Genomic DNA, 24,816 nt, shown 5'->3' with positions numbered 1-24,816 from the left:
TTCAAAATTAAAAAAAACAATATATTAATTCGGTGTTTTTTTCTGATTTAAACTTTTGAATGATGACACACATATCGAAACGTACGAAATGAAGAATTTATTTATATATTATTCTTTATTTAGACAGTTTGGCAAGAAATACATGTTTTTTATATAATATAATTGGAATATTCAAATTGTATATTTAATTAATAATAATATTTAATTAATAATATCTATATAAGTCTTTATTACTAATGTCCCCGATGTGTTCTACCCTAATCTTTCATGTGGTACCAACCTAATTGAAGACATGGCAAGCAATGACAGATAGTGTTACACGTCGCCTCAGAATTGAAAAATCTTGTTAAATATTTTATAAAATGCAATAAATAATGACCGTGTAGCATATTAAGTGTACTAAATTAATTTTATCATTGTCCATCGACATTATATGCGTGCAATTGTGTAGATTTTATTAAAGAATTGTATTGTGCAAATATTTAATTCAGAATGGCTGGAACGGAGCAGCCTTGTTATACTTTAATAAATGTCTTAACAGACTCGGAGCCTTTTAATGAAATGCAATTGAAACAAGATCTAGGTAAGAGTAATAGAATATACTTGCCAAAACTCATGCAAAAGTTGTATACACTTACTTAATAAAATTTATACATATATTTGTTTTTTTTTACTTACACCATTTTTATTTTCTTTTATTTTAGAAAAAGGAGATGTAAAAGTAAAAATAGAAGCGTTGAAGAAAACAATTCATCTAATTCTGCAAGGCGAAAGGTTACCTGGTTTGTTGATGATCATAATACGCTTCGTCTTACCTTTGCAAGATCATATGATCAAAAAACTACTTCTAATCTTTTGGGAAATTGTTCCTAAGACTACTGCAGATGGCAAACTTATGCAGGAGATGATTCTTGTTTGCGACGCATACAGAAAGGTAATAGTAATAGTAATAGTAATATATATATATATATATATATATATATATATATATAAACACCATAATATATATATATATATATATATATATATATATTATTTATCTTAGGATCTCCAACACCCAAACGAGTTCTTGCGTGGATCCACCCTTCGTTTCCTGTGCAAACTCAAAGAACCAGAACTACTAGAACCCCTCATGCCAGCAATCAGAGCTTGTTTAGAACACCGTCACTCCTATGTCAGACGTAATGCTGTTCTAGCTGTATTCACCATCTACAAAAACATGGATTTCTTGATCCCTGATGCACCAGAACTCATTGCCACTTTCTTGGATGCCGAACAAGACATGTCTTGCAAACGAAACGCATTTTTAATGCTCCTGCACGCTGATCAGGATCGTGCTTTGTCATATTTAGCTTCTTGTCTTGATCAAGTGAATTCGTTTGGAGATATTTTGCAGCTTGTTATTGTTGAACTCATATACAAGGTAATAAATAAAACTAGCTGTAAGTGGAATTCTGTCTTAAGGCAATTAAGGCATTGTGCCTTAAGGCAAATTGCTGGAACTTCCTGTACCAACAATTATTATTTTTTTAAAAACGACGAACATTTTTGAAAAAAATTTACTTTGAAAAAATAAGAATTTTGAGAAACTATGAATTGGACAAAAAATTACTTTTTTTTGGAAAAAAAAAATTGAAAAAAAAAATTTAAATTATTTTTTCTTAAAAAAAAATTTTGTTTTTCTTTATTTTGACATATTGTGGAAGATCTGAACTTTTTTTTCAAAGCAATCGTACTGCTTAAACTGCATAGGGACAAAATATAAAGCGCGTAAGCGCCGCGTCACTGTCTAACGCATAAGCATTGGTACGGAACCCATAGGAATGTTAACAAAATGTATACTTATTGTTAAAATCTCTATAAAATATCTGATAATTTGATGTGCATATGTCTAATGATCATTTTTGACCGCCAAATGGCTCATTTTTTTACTTTTTTCTCCATATCTCCGAAACCGCTGGACCTAACTTCATGAAAATTGTATAGATTCTTCATCTTGTCAATACAAGTGAAATGTTTTTTGAATTATTCAAATCGGACGCTCCGTTCTCTTAAAAACTGAGTTACCGTTTTCGGCACTATTTGCCCCGTATCTTCGGAACGGCTAGACCTGCCTTCGCCAAAAACTAATCAGCACGTCTCCTTATCAATACGAATCGAATGTTCTTTGAATTATTCAAATCGGTTGATCCGTGTTCCCGAAATCGTCGACGAAAATTTGTATCCGCACATACATACACACACGTACATACATACATACATATACACACACACACACATATATCCATTTCCCTACGGGAAGTTAATAATACATTTTGTACTTGATACTTAACTAATAATCGTCTTTGTTATTTATAGGTTTGTCATAATAATCCGTCTGAACGTTCAAGATTCATTCGCTGCATTTACAGTCTTTTAAATTCAACAAGTGCTGCAGTAAGATACGAAGCTGCCGGTACCTTAGTGACTTTATCAAATGCACCAACTGCCATAAAGGTTAGTTAGATATAAAAATATACAAATCCATTATACAAATATACAAATTGTTGTGTTTACAGGCTGCTGCTTCTTGTTATATTGATTTAATCGTGAAAGAGAGTGATAATAATGTCAAGTTAATTGTTTTGGATCGTTTGATTGCTTTGAAAAATAGTCCGACGCATCAGAAGGTGCTGCAGGATTTGGTTATGGATATTTTGAGGGTTTTGGCTAGTGCTGATATCGAAATCAGGAAGAAAACTTTATATTTAGGTAAATATTAAATATATATATACTAGCTGACCCGGCAAACGTTGTTTTGCTAAGTAAGGTATATTCTAAACAATTTCTAGAGAATCAAAAATATTAATACTTTTAGTGTATAAGGATGAGTTGTTTGAATGCTATATACAATGATGCATTATTAAAACAATAAACCCCATTAGTTTGTCTATATTTTGTCAATACTGGAAGTTTTATACACTTTCAATAGAAAACATAACGGTATAATCCAATCCAAGTCTTTTTTGATCTTTCGACCTATTGATTACATTTCAAGTTTTCCAGATTCTTTTTGGATTCTGGATTTTGTGTATAATTGTAAATAATACTATTGAGCTTATACAAAATTTTTAAATTCTGCGAAGATAGAAATAAAATGAATTAAGTATTTCTTCTTTGTCCTGCTTTTTAAAAAGCTTCAAGTTCAACATTCGGCAAATTAAAGCAAATTTAATAAAAAGTATTATGGATTTTCAAAGATGATCCGATAGCAAAGACATGAGAATCCAGGTTATAGCTGGTTATACATCTTTTTCCCTCTACTTTCAAATATTGTTGTTAAACAATGCTTAACTTCACTGGTTTTTGACACATAGGTGGTTTATTTATTACTACCTATTTTTGATAAATTCTGGGAAATTATAACTGGAAAAATGTTATTTGACAAAATGTCCTTTTGATCGATACCAAATTTAGGTTCTGAATTTAAATAACATAAATAAAAAATAATATAACCTAGAATATGTTTTATAACTAACAATGAGTATATAATTATACAAACGAGATCTTTCAGAGCACCGTTTTTGAAAAAAATATAATTTGCAAAAAAGGGTGCTACAACGCCAAAAAATGCATTTTCAAATTAACATTTCAAAAAAGTTGATATTGTTGAGTTTGTAGTAATATTTGCGGCCCTATTACATGATTTTACTGAATTGCAAGTTTATAGCTATTTTTGTAAGGAACATGTGTGATTTTATATTTTTATAATTTAGTAAATATATTAAAAAATAACATAGTGAAATTTTTTAACTCTAGTATAACGTTTTATATTTTTAAATATTTTTCAAAACCGTGGACTTGCAACTATTGCAAGAGTGCATTTGTTTACAAAATTGCACATTTATAGCTTTTTTTGTGATTATATATTTATTTAATTATATTAAAAGATTATATGTGATTTTATATTTTTATAATTGAGTATATACATTAGGTAATAACATACTAAAATTATATAGCTCTAGTATATTATTCTATATTTTTAAAACATTTTTTAAAAGTACTTCTCATATCATATCCAACCGTCGTTTCGCAACTAATAAAAATAGAGTATGCAAGTGTGCATTGCAAATTTTTAGTTTCTTCTGTTAGAAACATATTTGATTTTATATTTTTATAATTCAGTACACACATTAAGAAATAACATACTATAATTTCATAACTGTATTACAACGCTTTATATTTTTAAAATATAGTTTAAGCCTTCAGTTTGTTTTACATACAACGTTTTTGTATATAAATAAAACTACGAACAAAACTACTTACTACAATTTAATCATAATTAAATGATATTTACGTAAAACATCCTATTAAACGTAATTGAACATCATCTGTTAAAACGTTCGACTTTTGACGTATTAGCCATCGTCCATTGTACGCTTCTACAAAAATTTTCAAATTAAAAATGTAAAAATTCTACGCGATTTTGAAATAATATCTCACCTTTAGCACGAATTTTTCAAGACTAAGAGTGGCCAAATCGGTTCAGCCGTTTTCGAGTTTTAGCGAATCATTTGATCGAGAGCTTTATCTTTATATATAAGATATATATATATATATATATATATATATTATTATATTTCTGTTATCCAACAGCAATGGAATTGGTGTCCTCAAGAAACATTGAAGAAATGGTTCTCGTATTAAAAAAAGAAGTTTCCAAAACTCACAATTCTGAGCACGAAGACACAGGAAAATACAGACAATTATTAGTTCGCACATTACACAGTTGCTGTATCAAGGTATTTGCTAACAAAACATAAATATCATATTATATATTATTTATCAATAACAACAATTTTCAGTTTCCCGATGTGGCTGCTACAGTCATTCCAGTTTTAACAGAATTCTTATCCGATACCAATGAATTGGCAGCATCGGATGTCTTAATATTTGTTAGAGAAGCTATACAGAAGTTTGATAATTTGCGTCCGTTAATATTAGAGGTAATAAATGCAAATTTTAATATTTCATGAAGTACAATAGTGAAATATATGTATTTTTTTAGCATTTGCTAGAAGCTTTCACATCTATCAAATGTGTACGTATACATCGTGCTGCTCTTTGGATTTTGGGAGAATATGCTGATAGTCCACAAATGATTTTGTCGGTACTGGCTGCTGTTAAACAGACTTTGGGAGAGGTAAGTGGATAAAAGAAATTTCTTATTTAATATATATATATATATATATATATATATATATTATATATTCATATATATTTATTTATTTATTTAATATATTTGTGTTAAACAAAGGTTTTGTACGGATGTAAATTAATATTCGGATTTCGATAACGATTTAAGTTGCAGATAATTTAATTTTAAATAATTTTGCCAAATAATTTGTTTATATTAGACAAACGGTTTAAAAGTTACCAGGGATATAATAAATAAATGCACAAATTAGTAATCACTTGGATTGAACATCTTCAGTTAAATTGACGATTTTCAACTACGATTTTCAAGTATACCGAATTGCTGTAGGTCGTTACAATGTTAATAAATATTGTAGATAATATAATTTTGTACAAATTTGTCTAATATTTTATCGAAATTGGTTTGAAAGTTACAAAAAATATAATAAATAAATGCACAAATAACTCGTTAACGCAAGTTCGGTTATATAAGCTATTTTCAAACACGATTTTAAAGCCAAAGTACCAAATTAAATATAATATACTTATAATTAAATTCTCAAAAAAATATTTATAAAGAACAGTTTTATTATCCCAAAATGCCCTCTTATTACATAAATATTTACAAAAAAATATTCATAATTTTTAAAATTTCATTTCGAGTATACCGATTTGCTATAGGCATTATGGCGATTATAGACGTTATGGCATTAAGAAATATATATTTTTTAGTTTAGTTATTTATTTATTTTACGCCCATGTTAATAATTGTTTAGGTTATTTAAATTTGCCAAATATTTTATGTAATTCTAATAAAGGGTTTAAAAGTTAAATGAAATTTAATAAATGAATGCACAAAAAAATCGTTATCGCGAGTTCGGTTATATCGGCTATTTTCAAATAAGATTTTAAAGTATACCGAGTTGCTGTAGATCATTACAATATTAAGAAACATTATAGATTATTTAATTTTAAACAAATTTGTCAAATATTTATTTATTTTAGACGAAAAGTTGCAAGAGATAAAATAAATAAATGCATAAAAGGGTTATGTAACATACCCGGTCAAATTGACTATTTTCAATTGCGATTTTAAAATATTCCGAGTTGCTGTAGGTCGTTACAATGTTAAGAAATATTGTCGATTATTTATTTTTTTACAAGTTTGTCAAATATTTCATTAGTATTAGAACAACAGTTTTAAAGTTACAAGAATTTTATTTTTTTGAAGTATTTTACAACCTAATCGTCGAATAAGACAAGTTTTTTATTAATTAAACGTTTCGACACTTAATGTGTGTCATCATTCAGTGATCAAACCAGGAAAAACACAAAAACATAAAATTTATTAAAAACACTAAAATTGTGCTAAAGGACAACATAACAGATAATTGATAAAAAGGAAAAATTTCAAATATAAATATAATAGAAATATAAATTGTAGATTATTTAATTTTAAACAAATTTGTCAAATATTTTATTTATTTTAGACGAAAAGTTGCAAGAGATAAAATAAATAAATGCATAAAAGGGTTATGTAGCATACCCGGTCAAATTGACTATTTTCAATTGCGATTTTAAAATATTCCGAGTTGCTGTAGGTCGTTATAATGTTAAGAAATATTGTCGATTATTTAGTTTTTTACAAGTTTGTCAAATATTTCATTAGTATTAGAACAACAGTTTTAAAGTTACAAGAATTTTATTTTTTTGAAGTATTTTACAACCTAATCGCCGAATAAGACAAGTTTTTTTATTAATTAAACGTTTTGACATTCAATATGTGTCATCATTTAATAATCATGTCAGGAAAAACACAAAAGGATAAAATTTATTAAAAACCCCAAATTGTCTTAAAGAAAAAATAAATAAAAGGATAATTAATAAAAGGAAAATTTTTAAATATAAATATAAATATAGATGATATATAAATGCACAAACAAGTTTACACATTATTTTTAAACGTTAAATCTCTTAATCGCTAATAACAACTGTTTCCTTAGGTCGTTCTATTGTATAAACAAGTGTCAAATATTATTTCGACTAAGATCCAAAGGACTTAGAGAATCGCACTAATAAATAATGATACTTATTTTCTCTTATTGCATTATATTTTATTTTTTGTAAATACGACATTAAAGTCTTGATTAACAAATATAAATTATAACAAAAAAAAATGTTATTGCTTTTAGATAAATTTAGAATAAATAAAGAATCCCACTAATAAATAATCATCTTCATTTTTTCTTATTGTATTATTAACTTCCCGTAGGGTAAGTTATTGTAATGGGCCGAAAATCGGAATTGAAATTTTTTACATTTCTCGACGTTTTGAAGGTTTCTGAACGTTTTGGCATACCTCAGAAAAAATGGATGTGTGTGTGTGTGTGTGTATGTGTATGTATGTGTGGATACAAATTTTCAGTCACGTTTTAGGGCGCACGGATCAACCGATTTGAATGGTTCAAAAAACATTCGATTCCTATTGATAAGGAAAAGAGCTGATTAGTTTTTGGCAAAGGCAGGTCCAGCCGTTTCGGAGATACGGAGCAAAGAGTGCAGAAAATAGAAATCGAATTTTTGAGAGAACGGAGTATCCGATTTGAATGATCTAAAAAACATTCAATTAGTAATGATTGGGAGAAGTGTTTATTAGTTTTTGGCAAAGGCAGGCCCAGCCATTTCGAAGATACGGAGCTAAATATGTAAAAAATGGCAGTTTTTGAGAGAACTAAGCGTCCGATTTAAATGATTCAAAGAACTTTCTGCTTGTCTTAACAAAATAATTTATTTTGGAAAAAAAAATTTGTTCCATTTTTTTTTTTTTTTAGTTTTTTGTATATAGAAAATATTTCAGATTTTATTGTATTATTTTATATTAGACAATGATTAGACAATATACAGTATTTGAATACTGAATGTTTGAAAACATTCAGTATTCAACGGGAAGTTCCAGCAATTTGCCTTAAGGCACGATGCCATAATTGCCTCAAGACAGAATTCCACTTACAGCTAGTTTTTGATTGCTTTCAAGCAAATACTTAAACAAAAATCTTTTATGTAAAAATGTAACTGTAAATGTTTTCTAAAGTGTATTTTATTTTTAATCATAATAAGCACATACTCGGACTAATTTTAATTACGATTTTAACTTTTTTATTTAGGTTGCCTATTGTAGAAGCTGAAATGAAACGCTTGTCTGGTGAAAAATCAGAAAATGATGAAGTTCAAAATCAGACACTGGTTCAACACAACCAGCTTCGACTCTGGTGACATCGGATGGCAAAGGTATGCCACACAGAGTGCATTTAATATCACATCGTAAGTAATTAGTAAGAATTTAATTATGTTAATCATAATACACAATTAATTTTTTTTCTAGTTCTATTAAAAAAGAAGACGTCCACCAATCCGCCAATATCTAATGGACGGTGACTTCTTCATAGCCGCCGCTTTGGCAACGACTTTAACAAAAATGGCTTTGCGTTACATAGAAAAGGTTAATGATGTTTCCAACACAACAAGCTATCAACTGAAATATGTTGCTGTTGTCTTCGATTTTGCATTTGGGCAAATCTGGATTGCCGGTAAAGGCTATCACCAATGATGATATGGACAGGATTTATTTGTGTTAAGGTCTTGTCCGAAAGGACACCGAGCATTGCTCATATTTTCAATGAAGAATGTCGAAGTGCTTTGAAAACTATGCTTAAGGCTAAGGCTGAGGAGGAGGCTGCCGTCCAAAAGGTAATAATGATAATAATAGAAATTTATACATATTATATATATTATATAATATATATATAAAATATAGTCCAGCATGAAACCCAATAAAATTCCTAATTTTACATTTTATGCTAAAATTTTCATAAATTTTGTTAAGGAATGTATATATTATTATGTATCAGTTTGTCGAATTTTATTGTCTATTAAAGTCGTTTAATTGTTTTTTATACTTTATATAAATTTTCTTGCAAAATGCAATGCTAACCTGCATTTTGCAAGCCAAATTATCGTAATTATGTTAAAGAGTGTTATATTATTATATATCAGTTTATTGCCAATTTATTCTCTATTTAACGTCATTATTGTTTTTGATACTTTCATATAAAATTTCTTTGCAAAATGCAGTTTGTTCATAAAAGTGCACTCGCTGAACTCAGAATGTGTCTAAAATCGAATTAAATGCAAACCTGCATTTTGCAAGCTAAAATTCTCGTAAATTTTGTTAAAAGACGTATATACTATTATATATCATTTGATTGAAAATTTTATTGTCTATTTAACGCCATTAATTGCTTTTTGTACTCCCATATAAATTTTCTGTGCAAAATGCAGTTCTGTCATAAAAGTGCACTCGCAGAACTTATTCATCGTGCCTGAAATCGCATTAAATGCAAATCTGCATCTTGCAAGCTCAAATTATCGTATATTTTGTTAAGGAATGTATATATATTATTATATACCAATTTATAGTAAATTTTATTCTCTATTTAACGTCATTAATTGTTTTTTATACTTCCATATAAATTTTCTTTGCAAAATGCATTTTATAAAAGTGCACTCGCTCAACTCGTTCGTCGATAGAATAGCGCATGAAATCGCTTTAGCTTTGCAAGCTAAAATTAGCCTAAATTTTGTTAAATGATGTATATATTATTATATATCAATTTATTTGAAATTTCATTGTCTATTTAACGTCATAAATTGTTTTTTATACTTTCATATGCATTTTCTTAGCAAAAGGAATTTTTGTCATAAAAGTGCGAGTACAGCGAATTCGTTTATAGATGGAATCGTAATTAAATGCAAACCTGCATTTTGCAAGCTAAAATCCGCGTAAATTTTGTTAAAGAGTGTATATATTATTATATATCATTTTATTGAATTTTTTTTTGCCTATTTAACGTCATTAATTGTTTTTTACACTTTCATGTAAATTTCCTGTGCAAAATGCATTTTTATCATAAAAGTGCACTCGCTGAATCCATTGCGCCTGAAATCGCATTGAATGCAAATCTGCATTTTGCAAGCTAAAATTCGCGTAAATTCTGTTAAAAGACATGTATATTATTATATATCAGGTTATTGACAATTGTATTCACAATTTAATGCGATTACTGGTTTCCAAAGTTTTCATGTAAATTTTTGCTGCAAAATGCAATTTTGTCATAAAAGTGCACTCGCAATAAAGTGCAATTATTAATAAATAGAATCGTCCGCAAATCCAATCAAATGCATAGGTAAAATAATTAAATCATAGTGATAGTTTGACTTACGAGTATTTTGAGATACTAGCTACAGAGTGATTTGTTGCTTTGACATACGAGCAAAATTTGTGATACGAGCTTTGAGCGTATAAAAAATAATGCAAAGGCAAAATGAAAGTATGAAAAACTTTGCCGGTTGTAACAATGATTTTTCTAGCATGGAAATATTTTGGCTGTTTTATGATAGTAAATTATTTTACAGTCATTTTATATTATTAATTGTATATTTAATATTTTTTATTATATTATATTTTAGACTAAAGAAAAGTTGAGCACAGCCGTCCAAGTGGACCAAGCCATATCATTCCTTCAGCTCTCCGGCAAAAATGCTGGTGACTTAGGAACTGAAAATGTCTTTGAGTTATCCTTATCCCAGGTACTAATTAATTAATTATCTATTTATGCACAAAGTTTGCTTATAAGTTTTTTTTGTCTTCAAGGCCCTTGCTGGTACCAAACCAGCCAGTGCTGCTGCCGAAGCAGCTGGTGCAACCAGCAAATTGAATAAAGTTACACAATTAACCGGTTTTTCTGATCCTGTTTATGCTGAGGCTTATGTTCATGTCAATCAGTATGATATTGTACTCGATGTTCTGATTGTTAACCAAACAGGTACGATATATATATATATATATATATATATATATATATATATAATATAGATACAAAATAAATTTGAAGGGTATTCTTGTCCAAGATTTAAGAATTCAATTTTTAACGTCCTTTGATTAATCGCGTGATTGATTTTTTTTAAGATTTTTGGACCCTCCCTTTGGTGATACTTAGTGATATTCAAAATTACATCTCTTACCCTACCAAACATCACGTATATTTTTAGTTACCAGAAAAAATTGTAAAATTTTTGATTTTCTTTGGAAATATTTTAACTTTTTTAAGAAAAATTAGGTAAAAAATAAATACACGTTATATCTTACTATACCCCTCCTCCACGGGATATTTCGTGATTTTTTGTCAAATCATTTTCCTACCCCTAAAAACCTGATTAAGAACGCCTCCTAAGTTATGGCAATCGCAAAAAATCGAAAATGACATTTTATATATATTTTTACGCTTCAGAAGTTTCTAAACATTTTGGCATACTTTAAAAAAAAGTGTGTGAGGGTGTGTGGATACAAATTTGAAAAATTCGATATTTTTTTGTCTTTAAGACAACTATGCAGCACGATTGCTTTTAAAAAAAATTCAGAGTATTTAAAAAAAATTGAATTATAAAAATATCTAATTTTTTCAAAAATCTATTTTTTTCAAAGTTTTTTTTTAAAAATCTTAATTGTTGGTACAAAAAGTTACAGCAATTTGCCTTAAGGCACGATGCTATGCACCACTAGTTTTATTCATGTTTTCAAAGTTTATCACCTTTGCGTACGTGAATGCTATAGCATTCATTTTCATTGTAATGCAGAATTATACAAAAATCATTTTCAAAAAATTATATAAATTAGAAATAATATCTATGAAAAATAATGGAATTATTAAAAATTTTAAAAATGTCTAATTTTTAAAAAAATTGTGTTAGAAAATTTAAAAAAATTAAAAATAATGGATTTTTTAAAAAAATGACAATTTTTGAAAAATTTCGATATTTATGTAACTTGTATAATATAAGATTCACATTTTTTATGAAAGCATTCCAGCTTCAAAGTCAATTATTTAGATTTTTTTTATATAATTCACATTTTTTACGTAATTTTCAGGTAGTTATAGTTACGTAATGTAGGTTTAATATTTCTTACACTACAATTACGCAATAGTACGTAACTGTTCTAGTGGGAATGACGTGGATGTTATAGCATTCAATTTTAAAGTCAATTATTTAGAGTTTAATTTTATATAAACATACATTTTTATAATTAATTTACCTCTTATTATAATTACTGATGGATTTTTTAGGTATTTTCTTATTTTTGTCCGTAGTCACTAATTAGCGTAAAATAGAACCGTAATATTTAGCGTGGATGCTATAGCATTTATTGTGTATAACGATTCAAATTCGATAATCTAAATCCCTTTATAAACAGTGTTTAGTCAAACTTCGGAAATCACAACCAATTTAAAAATAAATTCAGTGTAAATTTTTGTACCTCGATTGACCTTCTGCTGTCCGCGAACGTGTTAACTATTCAAAAATGTGTGTATTTTTCAAATTTTATATAATTTTGAGAGATGTAGCTGTTTGAGCACCAAAATGCTTCTTTAAAGGCGTTTTTCTCGAAACTGTATTTTTCAATACGATACGATACCCACGATTTCTCGACTTCTACTGCACCGATTTACTTGAAATTTTTACAGAATCTTCTCTAAAAACTTCTTATAAGTCTGAATTAAGCTCATCCCCAAAATTTGATTTTTACTATTTTTAAAAAATTTAAAACATCAAATAAAAAAAAAATCCAGACAGTCGCTATTTTATGGATTTTTTTTTTATAACTTTTCTATAGTTCATTCGAATGCTAAATTATTTTAGATTAATAATCTCTTTTTATTGGAGAGTTAAAAAATTGGAGTATGTTTTGTATATTTTGACTGTTTTTAACTGATAAAAAGTTGATACTAAAAATATTATTTGCTTTTCTTTAATTCTCAAAAATCTAATTTTTCCAAAGCTTTCGAAAAATTTGTTAAAAGCTCACTTATATACTCTAAATAAATAATTTTAATTTTGCAATTCAGTTTATATTAATCTTATAAATATTACACAATGTTACAGTATTCATAATACTCTATTGGAAAACATTTAATATTTCTCGAACATTTTATTACGGTGCGGAACGTTCTAGCAATTTGCCTTAAGGCACGATGCCATACACCACTAGTTACCTTATTATTTATTTTATTTACAGGAGACACTTTGCAAAATTGCACCCTCGAATTAGCAACTTTAGGTGACCTGAAACTTGTAGAAAAACCACAACCGGTGGTTTTGGCTCCGCATGACTTCTGCAACATAAAAGCCAACGTTAAAGTTGCTTCCACCGAAAACGGAATTATATTTGGAAACATAGGTAAGGGGAAAAGTAGTAAGGGACTCTCAAATTCTTTGCAATATGCATTCTGATTTTTTTATTTATTTTTTTCTAGTTTACGATGTGACTGGTGCAGCATCCGATCGCAACGTAGTCGTATTAAACGATATTCATATCGATATAATGGATTATATCGTGCCAGCATCATGCAACGATGTCGAATTTAGAACTATGTGGGCAGAGTTCGAATGGGAGAACAAAGTTTCGGTTAATACGAATTTAACAGACTTGCACGAGTATTTGAGGCATTTGATTCAGAGCACTAATATGAAGTGCTTGACACCGGAAAAGGTAATAAATGACATACTGATCCATATTGTTTATTTTATGTTTTTTTTCTATTTTTTAGGCGTTGTCTGGTCAATGTGGTTTCATGGCTGCAAATATGTATGCTCGATCGATATTTGGTGAAGACGCTTTGGCAAATCTTAGTATCGAGAAGCCTTTCAACAAACCTGATGCACCAGTTATTGGACACATTCGTATCCGTGCTAAAAGTCAAGTTAGTACAATATTTTATTTTTAACTTCCCGAAGGAGAAGTTTATGTTTTCATCAAAAAATCCGATTCGCTAATTTTATGTTTTCTCGACGTTTCAAGCCATTCTGAATCGAATGAGACCAAATTTGGAAAAAGTATGTATGTGTGTGTGTGTGAACAGATTTTTTGCCGTAAATCGACGTTTTCTCCAAAACGGCTGGACCGATTTCAAAAATTTAAAAGCCATTCGATGTATCTCGATGAGGACTATCGTTTCTGAGTTTTGTGCGGCGATCGGCCAGGCCGTTTCTTTGTAAATTGCAGAAAAGTGAAAATTTTTTCGTCCACGTTTTAGCCCGCAATCTGAATCGATTCTGAAAATTCAAAAACCATTCGATAGATATTGGTTGGGAATCGTGCTGATTAGTTTTTGGTAAAGATCGGCCGGGCCGTTTTCTTGTAATAAAGTTTTTAAAAAAAAAATTTCGACGATTTTTATGATTTTTTTTTGACGGTAGATACCATAGTTTTCTAGGTCATACTAAAATATTACGGCCCTACGACAACTCGTTTAGCTTTAAAAATTTGTCAAAGTTTGCAAAAATTGGTATCGTTTTTTTGACATTTGTCAAAATTAGACCTTTGATCGACGTTTTCTCAAAAACGCCTGAACCGATTTCAGAAATTTAAAAGCCATTTGATGTATCTCAATGAGGACTAAAGTTTTCCAGTTTAGTGAGACGATCTACCGAGCCGTTTCTTTCTAATTTGAAAAAAAGTGTTAAACTTTTCGTCTACATTTAAGCTCGTACTACTGAACCGATTTTAAAAAATCAAAAACTGTTCGAAAGATATTAGTTGGGAATGATACTGATTAGTTTTAGGTGAAAATCTACCGAGCCGTTTTCTTGTAATTAACTGTTGAAAAAAAAATTAAGACGATTTTTATGGATTTTTTTTTAGTGATATATGGTACCATGGTCATATAGAACTTACTGAAATATTACGGCCTTACGACAAATAGTTTGATTTTAAAAATTCATCAAAGTTTGAGAAAATGAGTAGTTCTTTTGAGATTTGTTAAAATTAAAATTAGACTATTTACTTGGTATAATAATAGAGTACTTGGTCTTGAAGATAATAAACCATTAAAGTCCTGGAAACTGGTTCAATTATATAAAATTTGCTTTTAGAAAATACTCCGAGTCAAAGTGTTTGTTCGTTTTCAATTATGTGTAATAAATCCAATCAGATTTTAATCACTCATAAATTAATTTATTTTTTATTGATTAAGTCGATTATTTAAACATATCGGGAAGTTTATGTAACTTGCCTCAAGGCTAAATACCAAACCAACTAGTTAATAGATAAAAACATCAATAACAATATATTTCTTTTCCTTTTTAGGGTATGGCTTTAAGTATGGGTGACAAAATAAATATGACACAGAAAATGCCATTGCAACAAAAAATCTGTGCTGCATAAAAGTAAGATTATTTCTATCCATATATATATTACATTCATTCTATTATTTCATTACTTGATGGTTATTAACAAAAATAATAATTGAATAATAAAATTATTGTAAAAATTGTAAAAATGCAATTTTATTACAAAAATATTATATTTCCATTATGATTCCATTTTTTCTTCTTCTATGTACGATTGTTTTATCAGTTTAACATCACAGAATACACAGAAAGGTTCCGTACTCATCAGTTCAATCCTGGCAATTTTTTCACAAACCGGACACATCAGATGTTCCATTTCTGGTGTGGGCAGCAGCGTTATCATGCAGGAGCTGAAGAGGTGCTTATTCGGACATTTCAGGTCTACTAGATGTGTTTGAAGAGTTAAGGTAAATAGAGTAAATGACCAACAATAAATACATTTTTTTGTCTGTATTGCTACTTTGGGATATTTTTGTTGCCTTTGAAAATATTTACGATTGTAATTATTATTGTGATAATTATATAGCAATTCTGAGTACGAAAATTAAGGCGACATTTTTAGATGTTTACGGAAATTAGGCGTAACCAACTTCAGCCCTATTGTCAGTTTTATAGCGCGCCTAAAGAAGCTTTACTTAAAAATGCTCTACTTAAAAAAACTTGAAATGAGACATGTAGTAATTGTTTTTAAACTTACTTGTTTCCGGTCAATTAGCTTTTTTTTTGTTTTACAAAATTGCATAAAAAATATCAATAAAATTGAATATAGTGAATAATTTTCTGTAAACTTTAATAATCACTCGAAATTTGGTAAAAATTTCTATGTTTTGTAATATTTTTATGTAAACACCAAACCGGTTAAAACCAGTTTGAAAACTTGTTTTCTGGTGTCGATTTTTATCAGAAATTTTCTATTGAAGTTTTTTTTGTCTGAATTGTGAAAACTCAAACCGGGCTAAAATGTCTATTTTTCGTCAAGACTTTTTTACTCGAAATTTTTCTGTCCATGCCCGGAATCGGTTTAAACCAGACTTCTGTGAAAAATACCGGTTAGAAACCTAAAATGTCGGTTTTCGTCAAAACTTTTTTAATCGCTCGAAATTTTGTGTTTTTTTGTTTGAATTATTCGGGTTTTCAAATTAAAATAGTATTTTCACGAGTAAATAGATTTTCTACGACAATTCGAAACCGGTTTTTGTAAAAAATACTGTTCGAAAACCGGTTTTCTAAACTTTCAGAACTGTTTTAATCACTTTTATTTCTCTGTTATAATTTTTTGATTGAATTATTCGAGAAAATGGGTTTTCTATGAAAACTCGAAACCGGCTTTAGGGAAATTCGAAAACCGGTTTTCTAAAATTTTGCTTTTACACTTTTTTTAGAACTTTTTTTCCACACTCGATTCTATCTGTAAAAACTCGAAATCGATTTTTGGGAAATTCGAAAACCGGTTTTCTAAAATTTTGCTTTTAGACTTTTTTTAGAACTTATTTTCACATTCGATTCTATCTGTAAAAACGTTTTTTTTGTTTTGAGAAATGGTATTCGAACCCCGTTTTTTTTATAATCACTCAAAATTTTGTTTGAATTCGAATTTTTCTTTTCAGAAGAAAATAGAAATAGAAAGTTTGAGAATTTCTACGTAAACTCTAAACCGGTTTTCGGAAAAATATTTAAAAATTCAATACTTTTTTTCTCAAAACTTTTTTAATTCTTTGAAATTTCTGTAAAAATTCTTTGTTTGTATTCTAGCAATAGATTTTCTACGTAAAATTGAAATCTGTTCTTGGAAAAAACACAATTCGAAAATCGATTTTCTAAAATTTCGATTTTTGGAAAAAAAAATTACAGACCCGATTCTTTATCTGTAAAAACTCGTAACCGGTTTTTTAGGTAAAGTAGTATTTGAAAACCGATTTTTTTCTAAAATCACGTGAAATCTGTTAAAATTTTTGTTTGATTTGTTTTTTTTGTTTAATCATACTGTTTTTCTATGGAAACTCGAAACCGGTTCCTGGGAAAAATACCATTCGGAAACCGGTTTTCTAAAATGTCGATATTTAGCAAAAAAAAAATTTACAGGCTCGATTCTTTATCTGTGAAATCTCGAAACCGGGTTTTCAGGAAAAATAGTATTTGAAAACCGCTTTTCTAAATTCATATCAAATCTATTGAAATTTTGTTTTGAATTGCTTGAGTTAATAGTTTTTCTACTAAAAATCGAAACCGGTTTTTGGAAAAAATACTATTCAAAAATTTCAGTTTTTGTATATTTTCTTATTACGACTTTAATATTTTTTTTATTAGAAAGGATATTTTCTTCGCACCATCCACATTTCTCCAGCGGTAAATCGACTTGAATTGCCGTCGATTTTTCATAACTTTCATTCAATTTCACATACAGCTCCTCTCCGACATGGTCTATATTTTCAGGATCAGTATACTGTTTAAAAAAGTCTCTATAATTTCGTAAAATCCTCAAATCCAAAACACTCAACTCTTTGTCTTCACAAAACTTGTTGTAAAGTCCTTCAAACATTTTGAGAACATGTTCAGCCATGATTTGATCGAATAGCTTTTTGGTAAAAGTTATATCAAAAGGAACAGGCCTGGCTTGTCTCTTTACAACATTGTCCAACTCCGACGACAACCAGTATAAAATCTTTTTTTCGTAAATCGGAAGCGTTTTGGAATAGCAAGGCCATTCCAGTAGTGATTTCTGCTTAATAACTTTAAGCCTAACATAGTCCATACATTCCCAAACATCTGCAAGTCTTCTCTCAGGATTATTCTTCAAAGTATCGATAGGATTAAATCTTTTACAAGAGTAGAATTTCATGGACGAAGGTTGTTTTAACACAAGATGGTCGTAGACTTTTAAAGGGCTTTGGAAAAAGGCCCAAATCGATCTGGATTTCGAGCAGGTTATGCCGAAGGTGCCAAAGTTGGAGTCTTGAGGGATTGTTAGGTTTTGGCGATCCAGCTGTAATTTGTTTTCTGGGTTAAGGGATAGTTGTATGTTGGTTAGGGCTCCTGATACCGAAGATACTACAAATTCTTGGTCTGTGATACGCTTTATACCTGGAAAAAAATAATATACACATCAGGGTGGTCCTTAATATGGATATTTTCGAATTTCTTTGCTCCTAAGGGCTAAATGAAAAGAAATTAAAAAAAAATTCACTACACACAGAAAATGATTTTATAAGTGAATTTTATAATTTATAATTTATAATTTAACTAATTTTTATTAAATGTTCCTATTATATGTGATAAACATACATATATTAGGTTGTCAAATATCTCCCTTCCGCTTTTTTGATATTGGTTTATAATACAAAAAGGCGGAAGGGAGATATTTGACAACCTAATATATGCGAAAACTAGGTAATATTTTTGTTAACTTCCCGTAGGGTAAGTTATTGTAATGGGCCGAAAATCGGAATTGAAAATTTTTACATTTCTCGACGTTTTGAAGGTTTCTGAACGTTTTGGCATACCTCAGAAAAAATGGATGTGTGTGTGTGTGTGTGTGTGTGTGTGTGTGTGTATGTATGTATGGATACAAATTTCCAGTCACGTTTCAGGGCGCACGGATCAACCGATTTGAATGGTTCAAAAAACATTCGATTCCTATTGATAGGGAAAAGAGCTGATTAGTTTTTGGCAAAGGCAGGTCCAGCCGTTTCGGAGATACGGAGCAAAGAGTGCAGAAAATAGAAATCGAGTTTTTGAGAGAGCGGAGTATCCGATTTGAATGATCTAAAAAACATTCAATTAGTAATGATTGGGAGAAGTGGTGATTAGTTTTTGGCAAAGGCAGGTCCTGCCATTTCGAAGATACGGAGCTAAATATGTAAAAAATGGCAGTTTTTGAGAGAACTAAGCGTCCGATTTAAATGATTCAAAGAACTTTCTGCTTGTCTTAACAAAATAATTGATTTTGGAAAAAAAATTTTGTTCCATTTTTTTTTCTTTTTTTTTTTTTTTTTTTTTTTTTTTTTTTTTTTTTGTATATCGAAAATATTTCAGATTTTATTTTTAATTCTGACTATAGTTGTAATATACTTTACAAATAATTTCAACTCTGCAATTCAGTTTATATAATTCTTATAAATATTAGACAATGTTACAATATTTATAATAATCTATTTGAAAACATTCAGTATTCCTCGAACATTTCGTTACGGTACGGGAAGTTCCAGCAATTTGCCTTAAGGCACGATGCCATAATTGCCTCAAGACAGAATTCCACTTACAGCTAGTTTTTTTTTTCTTTTCGAACGGAACCGGTACAAACAAGAGAACCGCTTTTTGAACCGGTTTTTTAATTTTAGCGTTCCGGTAAAAAAAAAATATTAGCACAACGCCACTGACTAAAAGTTTCCCAGAAATTTCTGGCTGAACAAAGTATAAATATATATATATATATATATATATATATATATATATATACATATACTAGCAGACCCGATATATAAAAGAAAATTGGTAACAAAATTAAAGAAAGTGTTAGGGGTGAACAAACTACTATCTGCTTGTCACTTTTTGTACTAAAAATTCCCTAGAAATATTTTTATGGCTGAACAAAGTATATATATATATATTATATTATATATATATATATATATATATATATATATAATATAATATAATATATATTAGGGTGGTCCTTAATATGGACATTTTTGAATTTCTTTGCTCCCAAGGGCTCAAATGCTTCCAAATTAATAAAAAAAAATCTCTAAAAATTTAAGCTCTTAATACTAACATTTGGATAGCCCGCACTTTTATATATATATACTAGCAGGCCCGGTAATTAAAACAAAATTGGACCCAAAATTAAAAGTAAGTGTTAGGGGTGAAAAACCTACTATCTGCTTGTTACTTTTTATTCTAAAAATTTTCCAGAAATGTTTTTTATGTTAACAATATATATAATAATATAAATAATATAATATAAATAATATAATATAAATAATAATAATATATATTGTTTCTTTTTCGAACAGTAAATCCAATAATAAAAAACAATTTGTTTTTTGAAGATGTTTAATAACGACGTTTCGGAACTAGGTACGTTCCATCATCAGGTTTATTCTGTCAAACAATTATAATTTTTCTGAATAATCTATAATATCCAACATTAATTAATGTTAGTCAATAGTTTAAAAAAAAAACATTTTCTTTGACAGAATAAACCTGATGATGGAACGTATCTAGTTCCGAAACGTCGTTATTAAACATCTTCAAAAAACAAATTGTTTTTTATTATTGGATTTACAGTTCGGAAAAGAAACAATCAATATATTGAAAAAATCCAGGACTTATCTATTGAAGTTATATATATATATATATATATATATATATATCTATATATATAATTCAATATTAAGAGCTAAAACTTCCAGGGATTTTTTTATCAATTTGGAAGCATTTGAGTCCCTGGAAGCAAAGAAATTCGAAAGCATCCATATTAAGGACCACCCTAAATATATATTTATATATATATATATATATACATAATAAATCTGTATTTCTTTACCTGTAATATAAGGCACAACACTAGTATGTACAGTATGCAAAACCCCTAATTCTTTATCTAACAAAACTGCTATGAAGAAACTCCCTTTCACAATAACCAATGCCAAACGATCTTCAAAGCGAGCCATTTTAAAACCCTTAATCTTAATATTATCTTCATCCCCCCAAATAGTTTTTGGTTCTTCCACTTCATCCTTTATCCCACTCACAAAAACTTTGCCATTCGTATAACCCATAAAAAGGTAATCCTTATACCAATACAATGTTGATACACATAAATCAAAATGTTTGAATTTAAATTGCAACTCGGGTATAAAATTAGGATGTTCATAATCAATTTGCTCAATTTTCCAAACAGCAATATGACCACTCGTATGCCCTGTTACTAAATAACAATATCCGTCTCTGTAAGGGCTCCAGACAAGTGTAGATACATGCAATTCGAAAGCACGTTGTTTGTGTGCTTCATATGACCCGGTCATATTAGTCGCTGGATGATTCCATTTTGGTTTAATATCATCCAACCAGAACTGGTTTATACTACCGATTGCATAAAATTTATGCAAATGGTGTATGTATATTTCAACAAACCCTAAATTTGTCAAAGTCGCCAAGGCACAAGTATGATTTGTCACTAGTTGTGGACAAGACCAGGACGCTAAAATATATTCTGGTTGGATATGTTTACTTCTATTTAACCTGGGAGCAAGTATTGGATCATAAACCATATTGTATACTGCAAGTTTTTCCAGCTGGTAGAAAAATGCAGTTATGTCAATACCAGTTTGTTCGGTTGGGTATTCTTGGTTGATTCTGATGTAGAATCGTTCGTAGCTTGTTTTAGGGACTATTTGTTGTATGTTTAGTTGTAGTCCTAGGATCACTATTGTGTCTTTTTGTAGTACACTTATTTTGTTGGTTTTAGACCAGTTTATTACATTGTTGTTTATGGTTATTGGTTTGCTGAATGGCAGCTGAACAGAAGTCTTGGAAATCGTAATCCATTGAAAAATATTATTTAATGCATTTTTAAACACAAATAAATGTAATAAAACATAAATGTTATACTAATTAATAGTTATTTTATATATTATAAGTATAAGTTGCTAACATAACCTCAAAGTTTTGACATTTGTTGCCAGTCGCCACGTTTTGACAGTTTATGTTCATTTATCTAAGAGAGTAGATGTGTAATTATTAAAAAATTGTTAAAAAATATAAAATACATTAAAATTACGACTAGTTAATTCATTAATTATAATTATGGTGCAAGTGTTATTGCGAGTGATTTATAAGTATTCAAAGTTTGTATAGAGTTGTGTGATTATAATGTGAGTAATTTAAATTTTATCTTAGTTAATAATTAATATGTATATTTTAAGCATTAAGTGCTATTCTTTGCATTTTTAAGTATAAATTGCATATTTTGACATTTTATTTAATTTAATTTTTGACAGTTCTGACAGTCGCCATGTTTGATAGTTTTCAGTACTTGTTTTGTTTAAATTATTACAAATAAATGTAAATTACTAGTTAATTTATTAATTATAATTAAGTCAAGTGTTATTTTGCTTTAAGACAAGTTGCATAATATGTGTAAATAATCGATTTAACCAGTATATTAATTTATTAGTGATTTATAAGTACTCCAAGTTTTGTAGACTTTTGGGATTATAATGTGAGTATTAACTGCAATAAAATTTAAATTTTATATTAATCAATACTAAGTGTGTATATTTTAAGCATTAATTGCTATTCCTAGCATTTTTGAACTTAATTTCCATGTTTTGACATTTGTTTCATTGACAGTTTTGACATTTCTTTGACAGTTTTGGCAGTCGCCATGTTTTGACAGTTTTCTATTGCATTTTTCAAAAAATCGATTTCAAAGTCATTTAATCCAACAATTTTATATCTGTGTGTATATAACTGTTTACACAAATTTGTTGTAAATTTTATCTAGTTTCTGCTAAGCTAATAAAATTAGAGTGCCCGGTATAAAGTTTTTGAGTTATTCAAAGAAATGTAGAAAAATGTCCCCCATAATTTTCTATTGCATTTATCAAAAAATCGATTTCAAAGTCATTTTAACCAAAACTTTTATAGCGGAGTGTATAACACCGTTTACACATATCATGCAACTTATCTTAAGGCAAAATTCCACTTACATCTGGTATATTTATTAAATTAACTATGCGATGTAATTTACATATATATATAAAATTTAACAATTTGCTAATAATTAATACGATTTGAATTTTTAAAACCGTTTAAGATTTTTTACGTAAACGTAGTTATAAAAAATTACACTTTTTCTTATTATAAAGAAACGGTTTGGCTGATCTTCGTACAAAACTAATAGTTTTTGAATTGTTGAAACTGTTTCAGCCGTTTTTGAGAAAACGTTGACAAAAGGCCAAAAATTTGTTCATATATAACAAGCACGTACTTTTACCAAATCAAGCGTTAATTTTTTTATTTACTTATATTTATTTGCTGAATTTCACAAAGTTTAAATTTCAAATTTGAATTTCGCGCTTTAAGTTGTACAAGTGACGACAGCCATTTTAACACATGTTGATAACTTCAAGTTGTTCAATTGTCAAACAGATTTCGTGAATTAACATGCGGTCGAGTTAATTAACGTTTTTTTAATTAAATCCTTGATTAGTTTTAATTAATTTATGCATCAAAACGTGTAATTAATTTAGTAGATCATTTTGATATAATAAATTTATCGTGAAACGTTAATTAAAATCCAAAAAGTGTATGTGTGTGGAAGTACCTTGAATAGTTTGATAAGTATCTCTTTCAGGGCCTCCATTTTGAGTCAATTTTATAAGTAAACAATTCATTTACAGCGCCAAAGTATCCTTTAATCATATACATGTAATTGTGAAATGTATAGTTTATATATGTGCTTTTGTATGTTATTAATTCATTTACAGCGCCAATGTATCCTTTATTTATATATATGCAATTGTAAAATGTATAATTTATATTTGAGTACTTCCAACACATATCTCTTTATTATCGGATTCTAAATTCACGAAAGTCTCTAATGTAAGTCGTGCGTCGTGTATTGTGTAAAGACTTTACTCGGATAGTTGCAATAAGTCGAAGAGACATGTAACGAACAAAGTTATGTAGTGGTTCTAAAGTAGTGATTTTGTGTCGAGTACTTGAGATTTCTGGCTTCTGTTCTGGGAGCTGCTATAGAGGATATCGAACAATGTAAGTGCAAAGCATGTTTTATACAAAGCGAGTCAAAGAATATATTTCTGATATATACAGGCATTTATTATACTACATCTGATATGCTTTATTTTAAATATTCAATATTTAATTCTTATAAAGCGAGAGGTTTTTCTTCAGATGGTGAAATATTATGATAAAATTGTTCTTGGGCATCCATCCAGTAATTAAAAACAGTTTTAATGAAAGAAAATGTTTTTATTTGTTTAATTTATTAACATGATTAGATTTATGCTTTTTTTCATGTTTTTATTTATATTTTTCTGTAATTATGTATTTTTTATATTGTTTTAAATTGTAACCCTGAAATATTTAATTGTAGCACTGCAGATGGGTAAAATCAAGACCCGAAACATATGTTTTCATAATAAAAACATTTTCTTTCAATAAAACTGTTTCTAATTACTGGATGGATGCCCAAGAACAATTTTATCACATAAGAATTAAATATTGAATATTTGAAATAAAGTACTACATATGCAGTATATATACATTAAGTTTTTCTTATTTTTGAATTTAAAGCAGTCAAATAATTTTGAAAATTTTTACTTCAATACAATATATTAATTCATCTTTAGTGAAACTATAATTTGAATA

The 24,816-nt window shown here is 28.6% G+C and overlaps 1 protein-coding gene and 1 pseudogene across 1 annotated transcript; one reads left to right on the top strand and one right to left on the bottom strand.

The window, feature by feature from the left end:
- Window positions 1–320: 320 nt before the first annotated feature.
- Window positions 321–15,477, top strand: LOC113372155 (annotated as a pseudogene).
- A 124-nt stretch (window positions 15,478–15,601) lies between these two features.
- On the bottom strand, window positions 15,602–23,788 carry LOC113372927. Its single transcript, XM_026613262.1, has 4 exons — window positions 23,750–23,788; window positions 20,966–21,950; window positions 17,737–18,501; window positions 15,602–15,810 (listed from the first exon to the last, which is right to left on the bottom strand). Exons 1-4 carry the CDS (start codon window positions 23,786–23,788, stop codon window positions 15,602–15,604), a joined length of 1,998 nt encoding a protein of 665 aa, XP_026469047.1.
- Between the last annotated feature and the right edge of the window lie 1,028 nt (window positions 23,789–24,816).

The sequence above is a fragment of the Ctenocephalides felis genome, unplaced genomic scaffold (assembly GCF_003426905.1).
Source record: "Ctenocephalides felis isolate EL2017-DRISC unplaced genomic scaffold, ASM342690v1 CF-g0.4_SCAFFOLD_01604, whole genome shotgun sequence".
NCBI lineage: Eukaryota > Metazoa > Arthropoda > Insecta > Siphonaptera > Pulicidae > Ctenocephalides > Ctenocephalides felis.
Note: the sequence above shows the minus strand (reverse complement) of the source record. Positions and strands in the feature narration are given on the sequence as shown.